Source organism: Calidris pugnax, unplaced genomic scaffold (genome assembly GCF_001431845.1).
Source record: "Calidris pugnax isolate Ruff unplaced genomic scaffold, ASM143184v1 scaffold25, whole genome shotgun sequence".
Lineage (NCBI taxonomy): Eukaryota > Metazoa > Chordata > Aves > Charadriiformes > Scolopacidae > Calidris > Calidris pugnax.
Genome location: NW_015090805.1, coordinates 10,967,937 through 10,992,946, shown reverse-complemented (window position 1 = coordinate 10,992,946; position 25,010 = coordinate 10,967,937). Strand labels below are relative to the sequence as shown.

At 37.2% G+C, this 25,010-nt stretch overlaps 1 protein-coding gene across 2 annotated transcripts; it reads left to right on the top strand.

Annotated features, from left to right (window-relative positions):
• Positions 1-85: 85 nt before the first annotated feature.
• GABPA (GA binding protein transcription factor alpha subunit) lies at positions 86-23,246 on the top strand. Of its 2 annotated transcripts, none has more exons than XM_014938197.1 (10): positions 86-104; positions 3,527-3,627; positions 5,304-5,448; positions 6,348-6,432; positions 11,658-11,903; positions 13,463-13,657; positions 14,465-14,521; positions 15,538-15,678; positions 16,903-17,095; positions 20,419-23,246. In XM_014938197.1, exons 2-10 carry the CDS (start codon positions 3,551-3,553, stop codon positions 20,645-20,647), a joined length of 1,368 nt encoding a protein of 455 aa, XP_014793683.1. In that variant the 5' UTR covers positions 86-104; positions 3,527-3,550; the 3' UTR covers positions 20,648-23,246. The 2 variants fall into 2 exon arrangements, with proteins under 2 accessions (XP_014793683.1, XP_014793682.1); XM_014938196.1 differs by lacking the exon at positions 86-104 and adding an exon at positions 148-368.
• The last annotated feature ends 1,764 nt before the right edge of the window (positions 23,247-25,010 follow it).

The following is a 25,010-nucleotide window of genomic DNA, read 5'->3' as shown; positions in this document are numbered from 1 at the left end:
CGCCCGCCGGCGGGAGGGCCCGTGACGGCGGCGGCGGCCCCGCGGACGGAGGGGCGGGCTGGGGCGGCCCGTCTCCCGAGTAGCCTCGGAGCCTCCGGGTTCAGGTCCCGGGAGCGGGAAATGGAGATGGCGGGGAGCGGGGAAGGGCCCCGGGGGCAGCGCGGCGGAGCTGGTGGGCCGGCGGCGGGAGGAGGGCGAAGTCCTGCCGCCGTCGCGGCTGGGGGAGAGTCAGGCAGCCCCGACCGAAGTCTCCGAGTCCTCTCCGGGGCATAAAAACTTACTACTCTGCTCGTAAAAAACCTTATTTTGGGTGGAAACGTCCGAGGGTGCATGGAGTCTTATGTAGTTTCCTCCTGGTGTTTGGCCAGGTGCGTGCTGCACGACCACTTCTCCCACTTCGTTTTCCCCCCCCCTAACTTCTAACTATTGATAAGGAAGGAAAGCGGTTGAAATCTGGTGTGACTCCACCGTGCTTAGAGACCCACTGTCTTTGTCTTAAATCCCAACTGGCTGATAACTTGTGAAAGCTGATTCTTAAAGGATGGGTTGTCTGCTTTGTTACCTGGTTTGTGTTGGTATTTACCAATTTAAGCACTAACAGGGATGGATAATACCAAATGCTCTGTGAACACTGGAGTTTCTCAGGAGCACAAATACCTCCAGTCATTTGGCATCTGTATCAGTTGATAATGCACAGGGGTGCCAGTTGTTGCCCCCATTTCACAATTGCCTGGTAGGGTAACAAATGTTAATTCTGCCAGTAGAGTTTGTGTCCCTGTCGTGATGGGCTTGTTACTTGCTTAATTCCTTGTGTATCAGGGAAAAGAATATATAGATCGTAACAGAACAATGAGGTTTCTCCCCTGACTGCAAATGCCAAACTGTAAAAGGTATTGGAGTTAGCACTGGGCTGTTGTGCAGGGGAAAAAAGGCTTTGTTAACAGGTGCTTTCTCCTAGTTTGGTCGAGCTCTGTGTTGGGCAATGTGGTCAGATTCTTTCTTGGGTAACAGATAAGTCTCAGGGCTTTTTAGGTTAAAGGAAAAATAAAAACAGAGATGAGGAGGCTGTAACTTCCAAATCAAGCACAATTTTTTATGTTCCTCCAAACAAATGCTGCTGCTGTGGTATTCCTACCACCTTGACCCTCCTTGCCAACCAGGCTGAGTTCTTGTGATTCTCAGTAGCCTTCAGGGAAGGCTCAGGAAGCTTAGTCCTGTCTGAACCTATGTACACTTTCAATCTCTGCATCCTCCTGTAGCAAGAAATTTCTCTAGACTTGGTGTGAGATGTATATCATCAGGAGTCTCTCTATTTTGCATAGGAAAGACAAAATAATTTTCCCCATTAGGTTTCTCTGAACTGTTAGTGACTTCACATGTTTCCATAATATTATTCCTCCTCTTTCCACCTGTCATCTCCCTTGCATCTGTGTTCAATGGAACTATCTTTCTTCCTCTTTCTCTGCCTGCTGTCTGTGCCTGTGCTCCCTTCTCCTACCTCCCCTGGGTAATCAGAAATGTAGTAGAGCCTGTGAGATGCAACCAGAAACCACCTTTAAAGAGTGAGTGAACAGTTACTCATTCAATTGCCAATTTGGAGTCCAATCCATAGGGACCTAATTCTATACCATTACTATACTGGTATAATATTTGCTCACTGTGCATCACTTTGCATTTACCAATATTGAATATTTTCTGCCAGAAATCATTCAAGATGGTGAGTTATTTCAGCATGTCTGCAGAGTTTTCTCAATAAATAACTTATAAATGCATCAAGGAACAGAAATCCTAGCCTAACCCCTTTTGTGACCTTACTGGTAAACTCCCTCACAAAAAAATGTTAACTTATTCTTGTTTTTTAGGGATTTAAAATCTGATTCCTAATACAGGAAAGATTTCCCCCCTTTTTTAGGGTACCAGTTAGCTGCTTTGGGATTTTTCACTAGGAGACTTTAGTCAAACCTTAATTTTGAAAAATCTTCTTAACAGTTAACCAGATCACCTAACCACGCAGGTGTCATTTTTTTCAGATATTTAATTAAGCTCGTCTGTATTCTTCAGAAGTGGTGTTTCATTCTTCCCCCTTTATTGTGAAGATGATATACAAGATTAAGTGATACGGAGATTGCACTCCTCGGATTCTGTTCAGTGGATGCTACCTTTTCAGTTCAGCCAACCCTACTCTGGCAGTTAGGGGGTTTTCATGGAGCCAAATCTGTGAGCAGAACACATTCTGGTTTTGCTTCTGGCAGCAAAGATATGAGGTGTATCTGATGAGGTGCTGTTACTTCCTGTCTAACCCTGGGAGATTCTTATAGATTGACATCAGATGCAGCACTTGATTTCTTAAAAAACGATTTTACATAATAATTTTTGAAGGATATAATAAGATGAGCAGTTTGAAGTTCTTCTAACCTTTCCTGTAAAAACTGTTACCACTTGATTAAAATTCTGTTTGAGAAGTTTTAAAGTTTAGTAAGTTCCCTGTCTGTAAGAAATTCACTTATTAACAGTTGGTTTTGGGATAGACTATTTCCTGGGAAAGAATGATTCCAGGATAGAAACCTTGCTAATCTGTTATGTTGTAGATATTTAAGTAGCACCTTGTTTTGCTTTTTCTAATGTGATTTTCTCCTCTATACTCCTACTTCCTACTCTTTTTTTTTATAAGTTAGTGGTGTTATTTATTGTAAACTGTTAATTTGGCCCAGTTCTCTATCGTATGTATTTCATGCTAATGATGAATGGGACAGTCAGTGAAACATGACAGTATTACACAAACTATGTCTTTACAGACCCAAATGCTGTAATTCGTTCTTCCCTCCTTATGTTCCAATAGACTCCAGTGTTCTACAGGGTATGAAAATCTGCAGTGTCAATGAGAATATCATCAAAGAATAGTTTTCCTTTTAATTGCTAACATACTGCATTAATTTGGGACTTAGCATGATGCATTTGCTACGTACCTGTCATCAGGTGGTTGTCCATGAGAGGGATGGGTGGAGGATGGGACAGTCAATAAACACTTCATGGTTGAGTTTATTTACCTGTGAGGAAATCATGAATCTTCTCTCTAGCCTCCCCTTACAGCATTTTATGTAAAAAGCTGCTTAAATTTATAAGCAGCATCTTTCAGCCTTGCTAGGAAGGTAGTAGGTAGCTGAATCTGGATGGCAAAATACACTTAACTTTCAAAGAATTTTCAGAAGTTCTTTGCAACGAGCCACTAAAAACTGTAGCTGGCCCATAACAAAAACATCCAGTAAATTTGGATGCCTCCAAGAAAATCAGGCTTTGGGCTCTGTGCTAATGTCGATTTACAGTCCTGGATTAGCCCCTGGAGTGTTTGTTTGAGGACCAGGTATTGTCATATGTTTTGTTAAATCTGTATTAGCTTTGGGCTTTATTTTTAAGGTGAATTCTTGTCTTTAGAAAGCTATCCTGGTATTAGATTTAAAACATGTCAACCCTTCATCCAGTTTTGTTTGTCTGTGACTTACCAAAAAAAATTCTTTTCTATTCATAGCTCTGTTCTTAAAAAAATTTAGCCATGACTAAGAGAGAGGCAGAGGAGCTGATAGAAATAGAAATTGATGGAACTGAGAAACAGGAGTGCACTGAAGAAAGGTATGTACTGTCTTTGCTTTTTGGGGTGCTTAGGTTGCAATTTATTTATTTATTTTCTTTAATTGGTTTCAGATTTGTGACTGCACACACAAAATTTCGTTATTCAGATTTATTATTGGGTACTGTGTAATGCTTCAGAGATGGCCATGAGATGGATTTCAGAGATGAAATAAGTGGAAGTGTTTTCCAGCTAGACGAAAGAGCCAACTTTGAACTGGCAGAAGTAACTGGCTCAGTACGATCTCCGTAATCCTGCTGTTGATTGTTTCCAGTTTTTCAACTTTCTTGCTGGATATGAAGTTCTTAATTTTGCTTGTGCTCTCTTCAGTTTTCCTGCTTCGTATCTAATTAAACAGTGGTTTTCTTGAAGTGGAACTGTAGCCACTATAGGAAACTAATATAGTGCTATCGTATTTTTCAATCTTAATTGTTTAAATCCCAAACCATTTTCTTTATCTCTTGCTACAGTCTTAGTAGTTCTCTTCCCCTGCTTTCGTGTACGTAGGATTATGTCTACATGTACGTGCTGCAAACCTTTCAGCTTCAGCGTGTCCTTCTGTAATTGAGATGAACCTCGCAGTGTCTCCAGACCATTGCTTTACTGTTACACAGGGTCATTTGTTTTTAACAGGCCAGAAATGATGTTCTGTGTCTATTGATTATATTGTTATTAGGATCATTGAAACTGTAGATACCAAAGTCCAGTATCCTTTGACATAATTACCTCAGTCTGATTTATTTTGTTCATAATGTTTCCCTCCTAATTTTTACAACTTTTTAAAAGCACGAAGAGGCAGATAATGTGTTGGATAGAAATAGCTGAGGCTGATAGGTGACCTGCTCTTTAAGAACCTGTTTTGGAGAACTGATTCAAAACTGCTTATTAGTTTCTTCTTACTCTGAGCTCCTTGTATATTTTCACTACTTTACGAACCGACTGTCTCTGTACACTTTCTGATTTCATTCTGTGTAAATGTAGAGAGACCAGCTGTCTAAGGTTGTTGTTAAGATGCAAGTCTCCTAACATCAATGCTTCTGAAAGCCTACACCAATACTGTCATCATTTTAGTGCAGGGCAACCACAGAATGTGACTAACGTTTCCTACAGGGCTCCATGTTGCTGTAGTTTCTTCTGGTTGTCTCTTGTATGCCTTAAGCTTAGCCTTGTGCTGACTGGTTAAAAGACATGGGCAATTAGTCTGCATGAGAGTCAATATTTTTTCCTTGTTTGTTCCCTAACTGCTAAGTTTCTGTGTTTGTTTTTATCTTTTAAATATATGTAAAAAATATATATACATATGCTATATACATAAATATATTTTAAATATATTTTTATCTTTTAAATACAGTCTAGGCAAGGCAAATATAATTAGTCTACTCTACATGCAAGTTAATAATAATGTATAACATACTAATCATGACTTAATCTCTTGAAAACCTAGCCTAACTTTTTAACTGCAATGGGGTAAAAGAAGAATTACACAATTGTAAAATCAGTGGGACTAAATTCACTCTCTACTCAAGAGTTTCCCTGCACAGTATTTAGATTTTAGAGTCAGTGTTACCTTTTATGTAGCTTACTTCTAAGTTGTTTTTAAGCTTTTCTATACCTGCTGTATTGCATAAGCTGTATTAACATGTAGGTAACGATTTGTTGTATTAATTTGGTTTTTAAGCATTGTTGAGCAAACCTACACCACAGCAGAATTTGTGAGTCAAGCTATTGACATCAATGAACCAATTGGAAATCTTAAGAAGTTGCTGGAACCCAGACTGCAGTGTTCCTTGGATGCACATGAAATATGCCTGCAAGATATCCAGGTAAATTGAAATGTTATGAAAGATCTAACCGCTTAATGGAGAACCCTTTTACATACTTTGTCCTTTTCTTCCCTTGTTGGTGGAATTCATGCTTCATTTGGTATATTAATTGTAATTAAGAGTTTAATTTTATGTCAGGTTCATTATCATCAGACTATTTAATATGTACACGCTATGTACACAAAATACTTTTGGGGTTCCTGGGATTGAGGGTAAGAGAGCAAAAAAGGCCACCACCTTGCAAGTGAAAGAAGAATGAGGCAACGAGAACACTATCTTCCCTTGAGGTAGCCCACAGTATTTGTTACTGCCTGAACGTCTGTGAGTCTAATCTTGGTTTGAATCTGAATAAAGTAAGAAGGTTTTTATACTATTCAGATGCATAGATAGCAAAACATTAGTCAAGGAAGTTTCCCCCCTATGCTATTTCTACAAGCATTGCCACATGTTAGACAGTATAACTGTGTCATGTTGTGTTTAGCTCGATGATTTACTTCTAGTCGTAATCGAACATCTGTGGCTTTTCCAGAAACAACAGGGATAATATTTTAAAACCAATATTTTTTCTATGCGTTAAAAACCGAGAAAAGGAACTGTAGATACTTTTCACAAAGTGAAGGTACTTCCAGGTATTGCATTGCTTTTTTAGGTTAAAAAATGTCCCTGTAAGTGAAACTAACATAAACAGAACAGCGTGGCGGGTTTCGAATTCTGATGAAGTTCTTTCTGTCATGTACTGTATCTACATAGTACTGAAAATGTTTGTACGCTTTTTCAGAAAATTTGCTGCAGACACTAAGTACTTCTGAAGTTTAAAGTAGAATAAAATTTTCTTATAAGTGTGATATTGTCTGATAAAAATGTGATACATGTTGTTAAATTTTTTTGCTTTTATCAAGCTGGACCCAGATCGAAGCCTTTTTGATCAAGGAGTGAAAACAGATGGAACAGTGCAACTCAGTGTGCAAGTAATATCTCGGCAAGGTAAGCAGTTATGTTTGTCTGTTGCACAGACAAATTAATATTGTAAGAGCACTTGTGAGCAAGCCCAATGCCCTGCTATTTGTAACTGTAAAATTGAGAAAATCACTAAATGGTTACATAGCTTCAGAATGTCTCTTTCCTTGTGTACTGTGATTATAGGTAGTAGTAATTAAACCAAATGTCATGGACTAATCTATTCAAAATGTTTTTTATAGTAACTTCGTATCAATTTCTAAAACCCAAACCGAACAAGACTGGATCAAATAGTGACAATTACAATATGAGGCTCTCATTTAGGGTGATTAATTACTCATACCAGTCCAATTGTCTGGGCAAGCAAAAGATTTTTGTCCGGGTAGGTGACAGTTTCATCTTTTGAGGCAAGTGAGTTTGTGTGCTTGATGAACAATTAGATTGTGAGACTGTATGTAGCTAACTGAAAATTGGTATGAAAGGCTGGGATTACTGTCTGTTGTCTGTTTTCTTTGGATGAGAATTTGGAGTAAACCATTGTGACAGAGAAACATTAACCAGGTGGGTAGAGATTTGTTGATGCAGGAATTAGTAGCTTTATTGTTTTACTTTTTGTCCTGTTCTTCTCTTTTGACCCCTTCATATGTCTGAGTGGAAGGACTGCCACCACTCACTGAAGACAACATTCATGTTGGGCTCTGGAAACAGCTACAGATGTTTGTTGCCATATTTTAAAGTAAATTTTAAAGTAAACAGTGGCAGTGAGTTCCTACTAGAGTAGGGTATCTTTGATTATCTGAGTTATGTCAGCAAGGCAGATTAGAAAAATTAGGGGAGCACATTTTATTTTCTTGTGGATTCAGTGTAGACTAGACAGAAAAAAGCCTTTCTGTTCTGTATTAACAGTATGAAGTAATAGTGACGATTTGCATTTAATGCTGAGTGTCAGGTGACTACCAGGTTGAATCCTTAGTTCCCCATATATACAATGGGGATTGAACTACCTTTCTGTTTTTAAAAATAGAATAGAAATACCCTTCAGGGAACTAGAATAACTGCTTTTCATTCATGCCCAGTAACTTGTAGTATGCAGTGCTCAGACTTCCAGTTTCAAAAGGATGCAGGTGATAAGTATCTTCACTATTATCTTCCATTTTATTCCTGTGTTCTTTGTTTTTGGTTTTTTTTTCTTCTCTAATGTAAAACTGAGGTGCATGATCATATAGCACAAGGAGCTTGCGTGCGCTCGCTCTCTCAAACGGGTACTTTGATATAACTTTGGAATGATCCTCAGTGTTGTTTTGTGGGTCGTGTTATTTGACACTTAAGCAACTTCTAAGAAATCTGTCTGTTGAAGGCAAGTAAAGTATGGCAGGACAGAATATCAGGAACCAAATAGTGTGGATATGAATAATAAAAGGAAGCTCTTCAGATGACTAACAGGGAAACAGACTTGTTATTCTGACTGCAGTGACTGTTTAAGCCAGAAAAAAACCCCAGCTTCTTACGCCATCTTCATATTTTTCCTCTATGGATGAGGTATTGGAAGATTCTTGGTTTGTTTCTTTTTATTTTTCCCCAACTTGTGTAATATATAGAAGTCAGCTAGCGGTAATCAGTCATGCTAATCCTTGTGATGGTTTTAGGCTCTCTTATTTTTTAAGAGACAAGCTGTTATGTCAGTTTGTGTTCTATCAAATTTTGATAAGCCACCTGTAAATTCAAAGGAATAAACACCAACTTAAACATAGTCCACTGTAGTTTTTTTATAGCGTTTTATACAAAGGTATCTAAATATAAGTTACAGCAGATAAAGTATCAGTCCTGTTTATTCTTTTTACTAGAAATACCATTCTGTTGCTCCACCTTGCCTTAACTCCTTTCTCCTGGTTTGAAGAATGGAAATGTATATGATTTTCCTGCCATTGTGTGAATGGCTATTTTAAGTGCAGCCTTGTTCTGTATTGCTCCGAACTAAACCTCTTGCAAGCCTGTGGAGATCTGAGTAACTGCATTGCATTGTGCATCAAAGAATTTGAAAAAAAAGCTTTAATTTGGAAGACCTCAATAGCAAATATTTTGGTCTTTTTTTTTTCTTAATCCAGACACAAGTTATATCTGATCAAGGCTTTCTTCACTCTGACTGTAGATAGTATCAAATTAACATTGTCATCCTTAAGCTGTTTATATGTGGGGGTTTTTTTCTTGAGATATGGTAATATGATAAAATTGATTCTGATCCTACCTTTAGTTACTTACGTAATATTTAATTATTATTTTTTTTTCCTAAATAAGAAAAGTAGCGTGGAGGGAATATAAACATTTCTGTTTGTAAATTCCAGTACTTGCTGGGCCGTATGGCATAGGTTGAAATCTTACTTTGCAAAACTTCAGGAGTGAAAGATCTGGCTGTCGGTCTGTCACCTGAAGGAATGTTTTATTTCTTTTTCTACTTCCTTAATCACCAGAGCAGAAGCACGGTTTAATGGAAGTACTTGCCCCACTTTTTTCAGATTAGCTGTGGGAGACAGACAGTAGGTTGAAAGGGATCGAATGAGAGCAGCAATCTCTGACAGCCGTTGGTTTGAGTGATAGGAGAGAGACCTGTATTATGGTGGGGGACAATGTAGTTTTGCTTTCTGTTTCTTGTTTGCTAAGTATACAAACAGATAGTCCAGATAACCTGCTGTTCAAGTCCTTCATATACCACATACACAACAAATGAGTCAAGGCCATGTTTGTGAATGAAAGTGTCTGTAGCTGCTGTTTGTGTTGAGCTCAGTTCTGTCTGTTACATGCACGCAAGGCACACCTGCAAGATTAACATTTTCTTAAACAGATGCTGTTCCACCTACTTTTTAGACACTTGGCTGATATAAGAAGTTAGTGTCTAGCTGCTTTGAGAACTTCTGAGGATGTGTATGTAGCTGTACTATAGATCCTTACACAGATTTTGGGACTGAGTGGTGGCTAAGCACAAAAGGTTCTTTAGATTTAGGTAGATGAAGTCTGAGTGCTGTTTTAAGTACGTAGTTATCCAAGTCTGTAGTAAGTCATTTGACTGTGGTTTCTAAACTGTTTTTTTGCAATAACTAGCTTTTATTATTTTCAGTATATAAAGGAATGATTCATAAGTGTAATGAAACATGCTGATTTAGATTAAAGTTGCAGTTTGACTAATGTCCTGTCTCTGCCTGTGGTTAATACTGTACATTTTAATGAAAAAACCCAGGTAGGTCAGTCTTAACCCCAGTATATACTCTAGCTTCCCACAATTAGCAGTGAAGGGGCTTGTACTGGCAACATCTGGATGTGTCTTGATAGCTAATGTCCTTGAATTTTTTTTACTTTCTGTACCAGTTTAGACTTCTGGGCTGTGTGACATTGTGTTCCACAAATTATGTGCTGCACAAGGAAGGCTGGACATCTGTTTTCTTATGCAGTAGGTGAGGGGAGAGATGTGAGAACAAATGCAGACAAACCCAGTGGATTAATGTTGATCTAACATTGCAGCAGGTTAGGTAGCAGACTTTTACTTCACAACATTTTTACTTATAAGCTGATTCTTCTACAGAGATTCATCACTTTGATCTCCATGTTTGCATTATAGATAAAGCAGTATATTCACAGTTCTTTTCATAAGTAGTTATTTGACAGAATTATTTTGTTGAGCAATAGTGAACTGTTCTTCTCTAGAAGGTTTTTTCTTTACTTTCTTTTCTGAAGATCAAAAAAAGAATCTTAACTCTTGGTGCTTTCCCTTACACATCTGACTTTAAAACAAGCCTGTACAGCAAATGTTAATCTTAGATGGCCTAGATAAAACACATACTCTACGAAGTAAGGTTCTCATTTGGCTTTTCTTTGTGTTTGCTGCTTCATCTAATCAACCACTTTCTGATTGTCTCCATCTATTTTCACTTCCTTAATTTGATAGTGCTGTATGTTGTACTTACAGTCTTCATGGTGTTCCTTTTCTAATATTTTTATCAAGCTGAATTATTTCTAAGTCTAGAGGAATACTTGTCTGAAAAATACTTGGTTTGTTCTTACTTGTACTACAGGCAAATACTCCATTTGGTTTCCCTTATAAACTGTTAATAGGTAGTGGGTTTAGCTTTGAAGACCATCACCTACAGAACCTACCATCTCACACTGAGCTTTACTATAGGTTAGATGAGAGAGACACAAATAATACCGTAGGGCACAAGATACTGAAGTTATTCTGGCCATGTGATGTTCTGTGAATCCTACTTTCAACTGCCTAAACTTAGTCAAGGTTTTTCAAGTCATGTTAAAATGGATTTTTACACATTTTTTTTTTTTATTATTTTTTTATTAAAAAATAAAAAACATTTTAATATGTTTTATCAAACATATGTTTGATAAAAATCTGTTAAAGAAGTGTGGTTGGTTGTTGTTATTGTAATGGAAATACGTCACCAAAAATGGAAAGGTGTTTTTTTCTGTTTAGCATATTATAATAAAAGAAAAATTCTCTATACAATGTCAGAAATTCGGTGAGGCACCAGTTGGAGAAAGCACCATCTCAGAAGACGACAGAGGTGATGATAGAAAGCGTTAGTAGCATTACTGAATGTATTCTTTATTGCTGTAGAATAGATACAGACATGTCTTCCATCTCTGTGGTCTAATATCTTAAATGACAGACGTAAAACCAAACCATGAATAGCTGATTAAGCTTAAAACATAAAAAACTTTCTAGTTTTCTTTGGACTCATTGTTGAACATGCTGCCTCTTGTAGGGCACTAAAAGAAAATGTTAACTCTTGCATGTAGACCCCAGATAGAGCAGAGAAATACTGTGAAGCCTGAAAGAAGTGTCTCTTGGTTGAGGGGAAAAGGTGGATGTTTTTTGTTTTGGTTTTTTGGAGTTTGCTTTTTTCCTGTGGCTCAGTATATTTCTTACAGACCAAAATACTTGTTCTTTATGCCCGCACGCTGAACATCCTGTTCAGGATGTGTGAAATGGATCGGCTAAATAGAACAGGAAACTGTAATACCAGGGGAGGAAAAAGGGACAGCTTTGTATTATCCTTAGTAAAGTATATACCATATAATATGTCGTATGTCTACATTCAGACACTTGCGGAAATTTCACGATGCTTTTGTGTCGTGCTTCTTTTCCAAGTATGCTAACACCTATTAATCAGAAATCTTTAAAACAATGGGTTTTTGTCATATTTGCATTGCTATCTTTTAAGTTTTTCGTTTGTTCTTTCTCTATCTAGGGATAGAGCCTAAGTTAAACATCCTTGAAATTGTGAAGCCTGTGGAGACTGTGGAGGTAGTGATTGATCCAGATGCTCATCATGCAGAGGCTGAAGCTCATCTTGTTGAGGAAGCTCAAGTGATAACCTTGGATGGAACAAAACATATTACAACAATTTCAGATGAGACCTCTGAACAGGTGACACGATGGGCTGCAGCACTGGAGGGCTACCGAAAGGAGCAGGAGCGCCTTGGAATACCCTATGGTAATAACACATGACTCTGTGTGTGTGTGTGTGTATGTATGTTGGGGTGGAGGCTGGTTATTTTGGTCATTTTGGGGGTTGGCTTTTTTTTCATAAATTATAACTAATTTTGGTTATATAATTAAAGTGCTCTGGCATGGGTAAGTAAAATACAAATACCTCTGCATAAGAAACAGCTAAAGAGAAGTAGAAACAATGCTTGTAATAGTTTTATTAAAATAGTGGGTTTTGCTCCAGAACATTTCTATCATTGTAGTTTGTAGAAAACAGTTTTCTTCTTCCTCCCCACCTTAAAAATATGTATGTTAGTGATAAAGCTCTTTTTCATGGGTGTCTGAATTTGAACTATACTCAGTACTTGGTGGGGGTTGCCTCTAAAGACACTGAAACAAATTGTTCATAGATCGTGGGATGCTGACTATGGTGGAAAGTCAGATTTTGCATGGAAAGCTGTACTTGGCTTCAACATAGTGAATATAACTATTCTGCTACATCATTTCTTTTGAATTAATGTTGTTACGTAGCAGGCTGCTAATTTAATGTTAGGTTAGAGAATGTATCTCTGAATGCCTGTTTAGGATTGAGCTGAAACTGTGGGTTTTATACCTACATCACACTCAGGAGATTATCCAGTTGAGTTGCTTGTTGTGACTTCCAGAAATGTACTGTCAAGGCATATTCAGCACATGAAGCTGCAGTATCTAAGCAGACCTGTGAAACTGGAATATATTTGGCAAGTGGAATACTTGGAAGCGTTTAAGAATTCCAGTGAAGTCACAGGTCTTTGCAGGACATGTAGCTTGACAATATTTTGAACATATTTTTGATAAGTAAAGCAATGGATTTTTCATGCCTTTTTGTTGCTCTCGCTGGCAAGCATTTCAAAACAGCTTTCATCATCCTATGTCTGTTGATAATCAGGGATTTGATGCAGAATGTTTGAAGCAAAAAAAAAAGAGGCATATGACTTTGAAAGTTTAATGTCTTTTGTGTCATGGGAGTGCAGAGGTTCCTGGAAAATCATACATTCTGAGCTGCACGGGCACTTCCCCCTTGCCCATCTCCCCTGAGCCTTCTTCCATTGTAGGGTTTCATGTTCCACCCCTACAGCTTCAGTCAGTCACGCCTCAACTCTGCAAGTACTGCTCCACAGTAGCTAAAACATGAATTTTGAATGTAATCCTTCATCATAGTCACATGCTGATCAGCATATTTGAGGAAGAGCATCATTTTGCGAGAGAGACTATTCTTTTTTGAAACTAAAGACCTAGGGAAAAAGAAAAATAATTGTTTTCTGTGTTTGAGAAATGTCAGGTGTAGTTCTGATGTAAAAGGTTTTGCTAAAGAAGATCCAATTTTTGCCTTTTCCATCTCCCCACTAAGCCACGCCACTCAGTCAGCATTTTAAGAGGAGTCAGCTTTCCATCCAGTCAGATTTGGTCATGGTAACTATGCTTCTTGGTGTTATGTATTGACTTGTATGGAAGCTATTATATAATTGAGCAGGAACCTTGCAGTATATAATGAGGTGATTTGCATTTTCATCTCTCTTTTCCCAGACCCAGTGCAGTGGTCGACAGACCAGGTGCTTCACTGGGTGGTGTGGGTGATGAAGGAGTTCAGCATGACTGACATTGACCTCAATGCCCTCAGTATTCCCGGGAGGGAGCTCTGCAGCCTCAGTCAAGAAGACTTTTTCCAGCGCGTCCCACGGGGAGAAATCCTCTGGAGCCACTTGGAGCTTCTTCGAAAGTGTATGGGAGGTTTTTCTGTAAACTGATTTCACATTTTCCCTCCTTCCTCTTCTCTTTTTTTTTTGTTTTCATTTTTCTTTCTCTCTTTAAAGATGAACTCACTTGTGAGCAGTTGCTTTTTTTTCCTGTTTAATATTGGCAGGAAAAATGAGGGCATCAATACAAGATAACAGGAGGTATTAGTGAGAATGTCTGCTGTGATGAAACATGTCTGCATACTGAACACTGTTTGGCTGTCTGCCATCAAACTTCATAACTAACAGGGAGGAAGTAGTGACTGATGGTTCCTCCTTTGTTTTAATAAAGATTTTTAGTTTGCGCATCTCCTGAATTTGACAGTTTTATAATTAAATATTGATTGTTATTTAATGAACGTCTCTGTCATATAGAAGTGAAGATTATTAAGCATAGGCAATGAAATCCTTAGATTGTACACAACATAACCGATAAGTGAGGCATTGTATGTGCATAATACAGTAATTTATATGTGCATTTCAGGTTTACCATGTATGGATATAACTTGGCAGACTAAAAACTATTTCCATCTTCATTTACATGATATAGCTAAAGGTTTTAGGGGACGGAGAGTGCATAAGATACCTTGAAATTCACCATGTACATCCTTATTTCTAAAAATTGAATGACAAACATTAAATGTCTCTACTCGTAACACCATGAGCTATTCATGTCTTTTGCAGACTGATACCCAATTTTGACTTTTTTCCTCTATGAAATATGAAAGGTTTTGATCTACATGTGGCTTGAAATTTGTAGGTTAAATAAAAACTTTTTTTTTCTAATTTGCAGATGTGTTGGCTAGCCAAGAACACTCGGGAGAAATAGCAACTGTTACTATTGATCAGCGTAAGTACTTCTGCCAGCAGTTAATTCACACAGGTTCAGCACTGTACTTTGGTTCAGCACTTTAATAGTGCAGCATTAGAAAATCACTCAAGAGTAGCTTTCCTTGGTGAGGGGAGGAGGGCATATTTTAAACTTCAAAGCAAAATGTTGGTTTTCTCGATATTTTGTTACTGGCTGAAAGGTGGTGGTGTGTGACCTAACTATGAAAGTTTCTAACTTTCATTTTGGTTGTTGGGTTTTCTGCTCTCTTGATCAGATATTTGAGGTCTTGAGTTGTTCTGGTTTTTTAGGTTATATATTGCATTAGTGAATGGATATATTAAAATGTTATAATTTCAAAAGAAAGTGTTTCCAAAAATTGCAAGGGAGTGTGGAAGAGGGGACTTGTTTAGAAACTGATACTAGAAAAAATACATTAAAGTAACTTTCCAGTTATTTGAAACTTATTCTTCCAGCTGAAGCAGTGTCATCAATTATTAAAATTAATCAATTTTCAGAAGACTTGCAAGCAGCTTATATGTTACACAGACAGACCGTGTATTATATCTTGGGTTTGTGTCTAGTTAAAGCCACTACAGTGGGGTGTTTGCATCCTTTTATACCATTGCGATAGAAGAGTATTTAATGGATGTTTGAATAGCAATGGAATGTATGGAGGGTTGTACAATGACTATAGAGAAAAGTGCATTAGGGTAGATCATATGGGAACAGCAGAAAGATTAAAGACACAAGAGGGGGTTTTGTTATGGAAACATATAATACACATTATAGTAAACTAAAGCTGATGCTTTATCTGTAATGTGACATCTTTGCTATGAGTCTAAAACCACAATTTCCACTGTAATTGGTAAAAAGTCTTTAAATTATTCTTAGTTTTATGATTTATATAGTTTGTCTTTTTAGCAAAGAAAAAACTAGCTCCTGGATGTTACGATAATACAGGTAATAAATAATATATGCCTGTTTCTGTGCCAGCAATTTATAATTGATGTTCTGCAATGTTCTCTGTTTTACAGCTGTGCAGATTATTCCAGCATCTGTGCAGCCTGCTACCCCAACCACCATTAAAGTAATAAACAGCAGTGCAAAGGCAGCTAAAGTGCAGAGGGCTCCAAGGATCTCTGGGGAAGATCGAAGTTCCCCTGGGAACAGAACAGGTATCGTCTCCGTTATTCTTAAATGCAAATGCAGTAAACACTCGTTAATTTGAATTGCAGTTTTGTAGGACATATCTTTATTACTCTGTATGTGAGGTTTGTAGAAGGCCATGTGGTATGAAGGGGATTCTAGCTACAAAATATATCCCAAGCACATGCAGACCTGGCAGGTCCATTAGCTCTTGCAGGCACTAGGTTAATGTGGTCCCATGGCTTTTGAATCCTGCAGTAAATGAGATGCATAAAATTGTTTTTCTTCCTGTCACTTAACAGTCTGTCCTCTCAAACCACTGCATAGCATTTATTCAAGCTTTTAAATTCTTTCAATTTGCAGAAAGGGGAGAAAATAAAATGTATGTTGTAGAATCCTAGCCTGGCTACTGCTTGCTCTGCTTGTTTTGCCCCCCTGCCCAATTTGGTGACTTCAGAATTTAGCAAGTTTCAAATTCCTATTTTGTTAAATGAATGCACCTTTTGGAAACAGCACACTAAATCTGGACTTTTGAAATTTTGGGAATTACTGTTTCCCTTGAATTTTTATTTGTTTTAAACTCCATAAAACTCTATTACGATATCACTCTTGATTATAGATTTTTATCAGCTGACATCAGTGGAGAATACGCTGTGTTTCTCCCTTTAGACATTGTCTGCTATCTGTATCTCATTGAGAGTTTAGAAATTTAACTGCAAATACTTGATTTGAAAAGAAATCTTAATGATTGGACGTGAAAGATGTTACACTGACTTAAGCTGAAACACCACATTTTTTTGTATTTCTAATATTAGTCTTGAAAATTGGAGACTAAACTATTTTTTTAAAAAGCAACTTTGGTTACATACATCTATAAATGTGTATATGCCTGAAGAGGAATAAGCAGCTCTTGCTAAATCTGTTCTATTTTATGGATAGATATGTGTCTAAATGACTACATTTAATGTTATGTAATTTTTTCCCTTAAGTTCTAGGGACAGATTTATGAGAAATCTTGATTTATTTTGGTTTTTTCCTCTGTATTCCTCAGTTTCTTTTTTTTATACGTTAATACCGATGACTTCACATGAAAATGTTTACAAAAGAACAGTTGGACGAAATTAAATGCAAGTTTCCCTTCTATCATATATTCTATATTGGTCTGCTTTAATATGTTGGTTGAAAATCTCTACCTATGAGATGAATGTAAGAAAGACTAACTGAAATGGATCATGTTATCCCTATTTCAACAGGAAACAATGGCCAGATCCAGTTGTGGCAGTTTTTATTAGAACTTCTCACTGACAAAGATGCTCGGGACTGTATTTCTTGGGTTGGGGATGAAGGAGAGTTTAAACTGAATCAACCTGAACTGGTTGCACAAAAGTGGGGACAGCGCAAAAACAAACCCACAATGAACTATGAGAAGCTTAGTCGGGCTTTGAGGTAAGAAACTTTAGGAGCTGATCAGATATGAAGTGTTTTGCTTCCACTTGACTACTTTATTTTAAACTCTCATAATGCAAGACTTGTGGCTTTTTTAGTAGAGGGATAAACTGATCTTCTGAAGCTACTCCTTTCCATCAGATCGCACTGATCTCAGTGGCGAGGTATTTATTTGTTTTTTGTTTTTTTTTAAAGAAGCTAATACAGTAGCTTCTTGAACATTTGAAAATATATTTTCTCCTTTCAAGATTATTGAACGCTGACATTATAGTTAATTTGGGTAGCTTAATATTGCTTATTGGGACAGATAGAGAAATACATGAATAATCTGAATTATTGACTTATTTTTATATTTGATCATTTACTTGTTCCTGTTCCTCTTGCACTTGTTATGGCATAAAGCAATACTTCCCTGTAATTACATAATTACGTTTCTGTATGTAACAGTTTTTTCTGTACGGAACATAACTTTTTGTAAGTTAAAATATTCATTGATCCATTTCATTATCCTTATGGTAGGGATGTTATATTAAAAAATGAAGTTAATAGATAAGTTTTAACCGTTATGATTCCAACGTAGTGAACTTTTATCATCTGAAGAAATAGAATTGTCTCAGGTTGTCTTGATTCCATTATGATTTGGTACTTGGTACAAAAATCCCTTTGGTAAAAGGGACTTGTATTATTGAATCACTGTAGGTGATGTGCTTGAGGAGGGCAAAGAATGCAAGTAGCTGAATTTTAGACACTTTTTACCTGGCTGTTTTGGCCTCTGGAATCATTTGAGCATTGAAGTTCGCTGAAATCATTAGGACTGAACTTCTAATTTCTTATTCTGGTATCAATAAATCTATTTCTCTTGATTAGTTTGCAAGAAAGGCATTTATTGCCTACTACTGCAAATTATTTAAGCAGTTTAAGAATTATATTGCTGAAATGGTGTATGGTTGAAGTCTGAGATCTAAGATTTACTTTTCAGCATTTCCACTTTTGGATACACTGTTTTTCTAAATGGAATTGAACTCATCTAGCATTAAATTTAAAAGTCAACTTCTATTTAAAAATACCTGTATGGTAAAGTTCTGGCTTTCTTTAGTCTTTTAGGGAGGATTTAAATAACATCAATATTCATAATGCTGAATGAGTACTTTCAATGGGGTAGAGCAAAGTCTAGAAGCCCGGGCACAGAGTCAGTAGAGAATGACTGCTCAGTTATCTCATTTACATGAATGGGAGGCATCAGAAGAAACTGGCAGGCACCAGATATACAGCTTAACTATACCCTTTCATTTTAATTTATGCCTAACTTATTTAGGCACAGTATTATGGATGCCAGAATTACTTTATGAGTTTGGAAGAAAGTGGACAAATTAATGAAGAAGAAATATTTTGAAGGATATTAAATATGGGATGATGCACCTTCTAGACATTCCTGAGCCCCAGATCACTGAAAGCAAGGAAGAGCATCATTATATGCTTACTCTACTCTCATGCTTTTCCTTAGGCATCCCCTTTTGGTCTGCTGAGGTCTGTATCCTGTTGGTATTATTTATATATATTTATAAATTAAATTAGAATGTTACTTTTTTCATAGGATCATAGAATCCCTCAGGTGAGAAGGGCCTCAGCAGGTCTCTGGTCCAACCTCCTGCCCAAAGCAGGGCCTTTCTAGTAGAGCTGCTTCCCAGCCTGTATTGTGGCAATACCTGTTTTTGTGAATCTCTGCATTTGTGTACTGAAGTTATATGTGAAAACTTTCTGGGAACATAAATATTATGTAAATGGTGCTAATGGTTTTTGGGTTTCGTCAACAAACTCTGCAGAAGATCTCAAAGCCAGCTGAGGAACTTCAGAATAATGTTCTTATCACTGGGATATTAAACAGATGTCTGCACAGTAATTTGCATAAATCACTATTAGAGAAGTTTTGCATTTATATTTTAGTCGCAGAATTAAGAAATCACATTTCTCAATGTTGTCATTTTGGCAGCTGCATCAATATTGACATGTTTTCTAACACTTGAATGTCTGAAGGGATATTTAATGCCTCTTGCTACTCCCATGATAAACACTGTTGTCAAGCTAAAGTTTTAATAAAAGAAAAATGGTAATAGGTTTTGTTTACTAATGTACTGAAATTACTGTGTCAATTGTTGATTAATACAGAAAATGATGTTGATGTTATTGGGAAATGTGCTAGATTTTCTGTCCAGGTGTAGGAAAACCAAGCTGTATAGAAACTAGGGCAGGGTGAAAAAAACAAGAGCAGCTTTTTTTGTTACACACACCTTGTGTGTGTGTGTACAACAACCTTTTGTTACACACACCTTGGTAAATTTTCTAAAATCAACATCTGTTTAATTATCCAGTAAGGAAGTGGGACTTGAAGAAAAAGAATTGATTTCCTGCACAGTTTTCCATTAGAGCTAGAAGACAAATTTGAAAAATTTGCTAGTGAATGAGAATATTCTTTGCTTTACAGGCATGTCACTCAGAGGACTGAGATTTAGCCTGTCAGGAAATCTGGGCTAATTTGTGTGATGGGCTGATTTGGGTGATGATTTTGAGGAATTAAATTGGGGGGCGTGTGTGATTTGTTTTGGGGGATTTGATTGTTGGTTTTATTTGGGGGGGTTTTTTTGTTTGTTTATTCGGTTGTTTTTTGGTTTAGTTCTCTTTCAAATTTATCACAAGCTTGTCAGGTCCAAGTTATGTCCCAGCCACCTGGTTTTTTTAATGAGAAACGTCACAGGCGTTCTGTTAAATGCCTGCAGTGAGACAAGAACAGCAGCAGAACTGTAAAATTCTAGCTTCTGTTCTGTTGGTCTTACTTGAAGATTTATGTCTCTGGAGTACAGTGGGTCGTATGGACTTTATGATACCTTTACTGCATTTTTGCTCATTCTCTTCTGTGGCACAACGTAAAAAGTATTCATAGTTGCAGAAGGTACTTTTAGCCATAAATAAAGGCAAAGGATGTAGTTTTGCCAGCATATGAGGTATGCACAAGAGTATAGAAAACAAGTGTGAGACCAGACAAAACACCCCTTCCTTAGCTGATTTTAAACCGCTCAGAGACCTTAATTTCTGCACTGGTGCTTCCTACAGTTTATAAAATAGTTACTGTGTTTTGTTTCTCCTTAATGTATCAAGATACAGGAAGGACTTTCAGCCCTTTTTCTTCAGTATATGAAATTATATGAGAATCATGATGAGAAAAGATTTGTATTTTGGCCTCTGATTGACCTTAAGTAAATGACTGATCTGTATGGAAGTTACTGATACTGAAAGTTTAGTCTTTTTTTCTTTTTTGCTTTTTACAGGTATTACTATGATGGAGACATGATCTGCAAGGTGCAAGGCAAGAGGTTTGTGTACAAATTTGTCTGCGACTTGAAAACTCTTATTGGCTACAGTGCAGCAGAGCTGAATCGGTTGGTCACGGAATGTGAGCAGAAGAAACTGGCCAAGATGCAGCTCCATGGCATCGCACAGCCAGTCACTGCAGTGGCACTAGCTACAGCATCCCTGCAAACAGAGAAAGATAATTAAGCACTAGGACCTGGAAGTGGGAGCCTGAGGCCTTTCCTATATAACCAGAGCAGTTGCTGCTCTTACCTTTATCAGAATTGGAAACTTCTTTTGTTTCTTGACAGTACAGTATAGTGCATGGTTTTCTACCAAGAACTGGGACTCGCATAAATTTGGATCTTTTAACAGCATATATTTCAGTATAAGTTAAGGGATCACCACAACTTGTGCAACTTTGAGTCAGGGCCTCTGTGGTAAGCGATCTGAAATGGGTGAGAGAGGTTCAACCGGTCAATGCTCCGTGTCCGTGGCTGTATGAAACAAGTTTTGCAGCGCTTTTAACAAAAATGAAGTACCTACAGTGAGCAGGCTGGGCAGTTGTCTGAACTCAGTCCTTTCCAGTCTTTTGTTCTCTGCTGAACTACCAAATAGTGTTTGATGCTTTCAAAGTTAAACATGCTTATTATTCTCATTTAATCAAACAGAGCCGAAAGACACGTTAAACGTTACAAAGCATCAGGTTCTTAAAATAGCTTCTGGGTTTGATAAGCAAAGGAAACTAAGATTAGACCGAACTGAAGATCAGTGCTGAAGAAGGAGATCCAGGTTTAGATCTGGCTTAGCTGAAAAGCCAATTATGAGTATTTCATTGTAATATGTAGATAATATGCATATATGAGGGCAAGTACTTACCTGTTTTGAAAGACATTGTTAACGCCAGCCGCTTAGCAAAAAAACAAAGACAAACTTCTTCCCCCACTACCACCCCCCCCATCAGGTGATTTGAAAACTTGAAAAAATAGCCCTCGCCCAAAGAGTAGTTTGTTTTGGTGGGGGGTTTTATTGCTCTTCTGCAAGGTGCTTATACCTGCACGGTAGTCAACCTTAGGAACTGAAGACTTAAGTTAATCACAGTCAGTAGTCCCCGGTTAGAAAAAAAAAATGCAAGTTGAAAATAGTTTTACAGAGAACTGAAATTTGATTTCCAAATTATTGTACAGTCTGACATATATTCAAATACAAAGATGTCTTTTTTATTTAAAATTAATTTCTTGCTGAACTTCAAGTGATGTTTTTGAAGCTTCATAAGCCAAATGCATGCTCCAGAGCTGGGTGCGATTTGACGTCTGGATGATGAATAGGAATAATTGGAATGTATCCTGAAATCTGAGATATGGAGAGTACTTCATGCAAACCTGTATGTGCAGTAAAAAGTAGGTTGCAACTTCTGATCTTCTGTACTGATGCCTATTAGACTTTTTTCTTTTCATGGCTGAAAATGGTGCAGTTTCCATTTTGCTGCTACATTGTTATTAAAGAGTATAAATATTATGTCACCATGCATATTTTCCAACATTATGTAAGAGAAAACCCCCTCTGGTAACACTGAACAATTAAAATGCAAATGGATAAGGGAAAACCTTTAGTTCTATGAGGGACTGAGCTACTCTTAAACCTTAAATCAAAAGTGCTTGTACAGTGAGGTCCTAAGCATACAAAGTGTTTGTGCTGGGCAGTGTTGCTCTTGACCTGAAAAGGAATGGTCATACTTGCAGGCAGAGGGCAAAGAACATAGAGAGAAAACTCATGTTTATTTTAAGGATGCGTCGAGGACAAAGCTTTTTGTTTATAGGTGGATGTTCATCTGCAAATAGCTTTTGCTTAACTAGAAATCTTGCATGTAGTTAGTTATAGCCTACTTTTTTCATCATCACCACGATTATCATTTTGGGGTTTTTTTCCCAGATTCTTTCAGTAACTCTTAGTGTTGTTTTAACTTTTGAGCTCTTAATGCGCTCCATCTACTGAGCATGTTGGGTTTATTTTGTTTTTAAAAAAAATCTCAAGCTGTGAGCACAGTGTGTAAATGCATCTGTCACAAGAGGTCAACCGTCAATCCATTTATTACTGTTACAGTCCGATTCCACCAGCTGGCAAGTGGTTGGGGTGACGTATGCAAATAGATGCAGATTTGCTTGCTAAGAATAAGATGAAGCTGATAGTTGGGTGGCAGCAGCTTTGTATATACCACTGCTCTGTTACTAAACAGAAGTCTGATGCAAATCACTAGTTATATTTAGCAGAGTTCATGAGGGGTCTTTTTAGTTAAAATACAGTACAAAAAGAAGAGAAGCTTAAAATACCAGCTTTCTAGGTCAAACTGGACTGTGGGAGGATAAACTAACAGCAAAATTGAAATGTAATATCAATCCTCTATCCCCTTGAATGTTTTTTGTTACATAAGCCCTCTAGGGGAAGCTTCTGATACGACACTTTCTTTGTAAATAAATCTGATTATTACTTTGCAGCTTTTCAGTAGGTATGATAGTCCTTTGGGTTCTTTGTTGTGGGATCATCTGCTTTTCCACTGTGTTCTAATTAATAAAGAAGGAATCCTTCAGAGTATAAAATCACTGTCACATTCTCTGTAGTGGAGGGAGAAATCTGTGACTAACTTGATGTCTTCAATAAAATAAAAGATGTAGAATATATTGTCAAGGGTTGTTCTGTTGCTGCCAGAAGGAAAACATAGAAAGAATATTCCCAATTTTTTGTAAAATGGAAGGTTTTTTGCATACTTTTTACTCTTTAAATAAAGACACTTATACTCTGCTAATAATTATGTATTTCTTTTGTGGTTTGCATTTTTTTTGGTAATTTTACATGAAACAATTATTTTCTATTTTTACTCTGATAAAATATTTGTGCATAAAATGTCAATATAGTAAAATAAAAATGTTATACAGCTAATGCCTGTTGACTTCTTAATTTTTCAGAAAGCTGTTTGTAATGTCATTCAGGTGCAACCAGTTTAAAGATTAATATCTGGGCTTTACTCTCATGACTCTTAAGATCTCAGACTGGTTACAGGAAGAAGGCAGACTGCCTTATTTTCTGAAGGTGCGTTTTCTCTGGCTCAGGACTTGTCTGTGTGTTTCTGCTTTGAACCTGGAATTCATTGTCCTTCATTGCTCTAACAGCTTTCTCTGACATCTTAATTGTAGGTCTCAAAATCATGCTTTGATAAAAATCATGATGGAAATGCAGTATTAGGGTGAAATGGAGCCCTGTGAAATAGTTTGGTTTATGCTTTTAGGTGTGTTTAAATTGGAGATGTTCATGTTGATCTATAGACTTTGGACTTTGTTTCATTCTTGCAAATAGCCCCACTTATTTCACGTGGCCCCGCTAACTCAATTGTTAGTACTGTCCTCATTAAAAAAGAGGATAAAATTCTGATTTTACTGGTATTACCTTATTTTTAGATAGTGTGTCAATAGAAATATTCTCATTATACGTCTGAACTCCACCATCTGGACTGTCGAATTCAAGACTGAAATATTTTGTCATCTTTAAACCTACCAGATCACTTCATTTCAAAATGTTTATGTTTAGCTCAGCAGCAACAGTGTGTAATGTACTGAAAATAATTTTTAGAGCATTTCTTTTTCTTTAGAGCCATCTTTTAAAGTGCACTTACAAGTGTTTAGTATCTTATTAATTGAGGACCTTTTATTTCTGTTTATAGTAAAGTCGTATCTTTATGCCAGTGAGAGTTTGTTTGGGGATTCCCATTCTCAGGGAATGACAAACTTAACAGGTTGTGATTGTCACTCTGCAGTAAAATGAGCTGACGTGGGGCTCTGGTGCCACAGTGAAAGAGGGATGGTGTGAGGTCCATTGATATAGGTTTGTGGGAAACATTTTTATTCTTTTTTTAAAAGAGTGTGATATAAGATCGATTCACACATGTCTATGGAAAACATTTTTTACTGACTAGACTGGAGGGTTTTGTTTTCCGAGATCATACATATTCTTAAAGGCTGTGGTTTTAATACAGCTCTATCAGGACTTCTACAATATATTTGGGTTGATGCTGTGTAAATTTTTTTTTTTCTTAAAGTAATTCTTAATACGGGTGATGCTAAACAGAATGTGACTTAATAATCAAAGGAGTGGAATGATGGACTGGTTTGGGGACTCAATGTATTAGACATATTGTGACTCAATTACATTTTGCATTTTTATTTCAGGCTCAGAGCCCACAGCATCTCACTGGGCCTCAAACTGAAATTTTATCATTTTGTAATTTTAGAGTATTGACATCTCAGCCATTAATAATTTGAAACTAAGGTTATAAAGATGCTGATCAGGGAGGAAAAAAACATTGAGTGCCTTTAATTAAAATTGTTCTTTACTCCTGGAAAGGGTCTTCTGGAAACGAAGATTAAATGGTGCTGGTGGCAGGGGTATTGGGAGATCTGTCCGTAACCCCTCAGACAGACAGTTCTCATTTACCTGGAAAAACAGAGGAATCGGTTGTTGCGTTTGTGGTTCGTGACACACAACGTCCAAGTGGGGTCTTTGTGTAGGTGGTGTCACC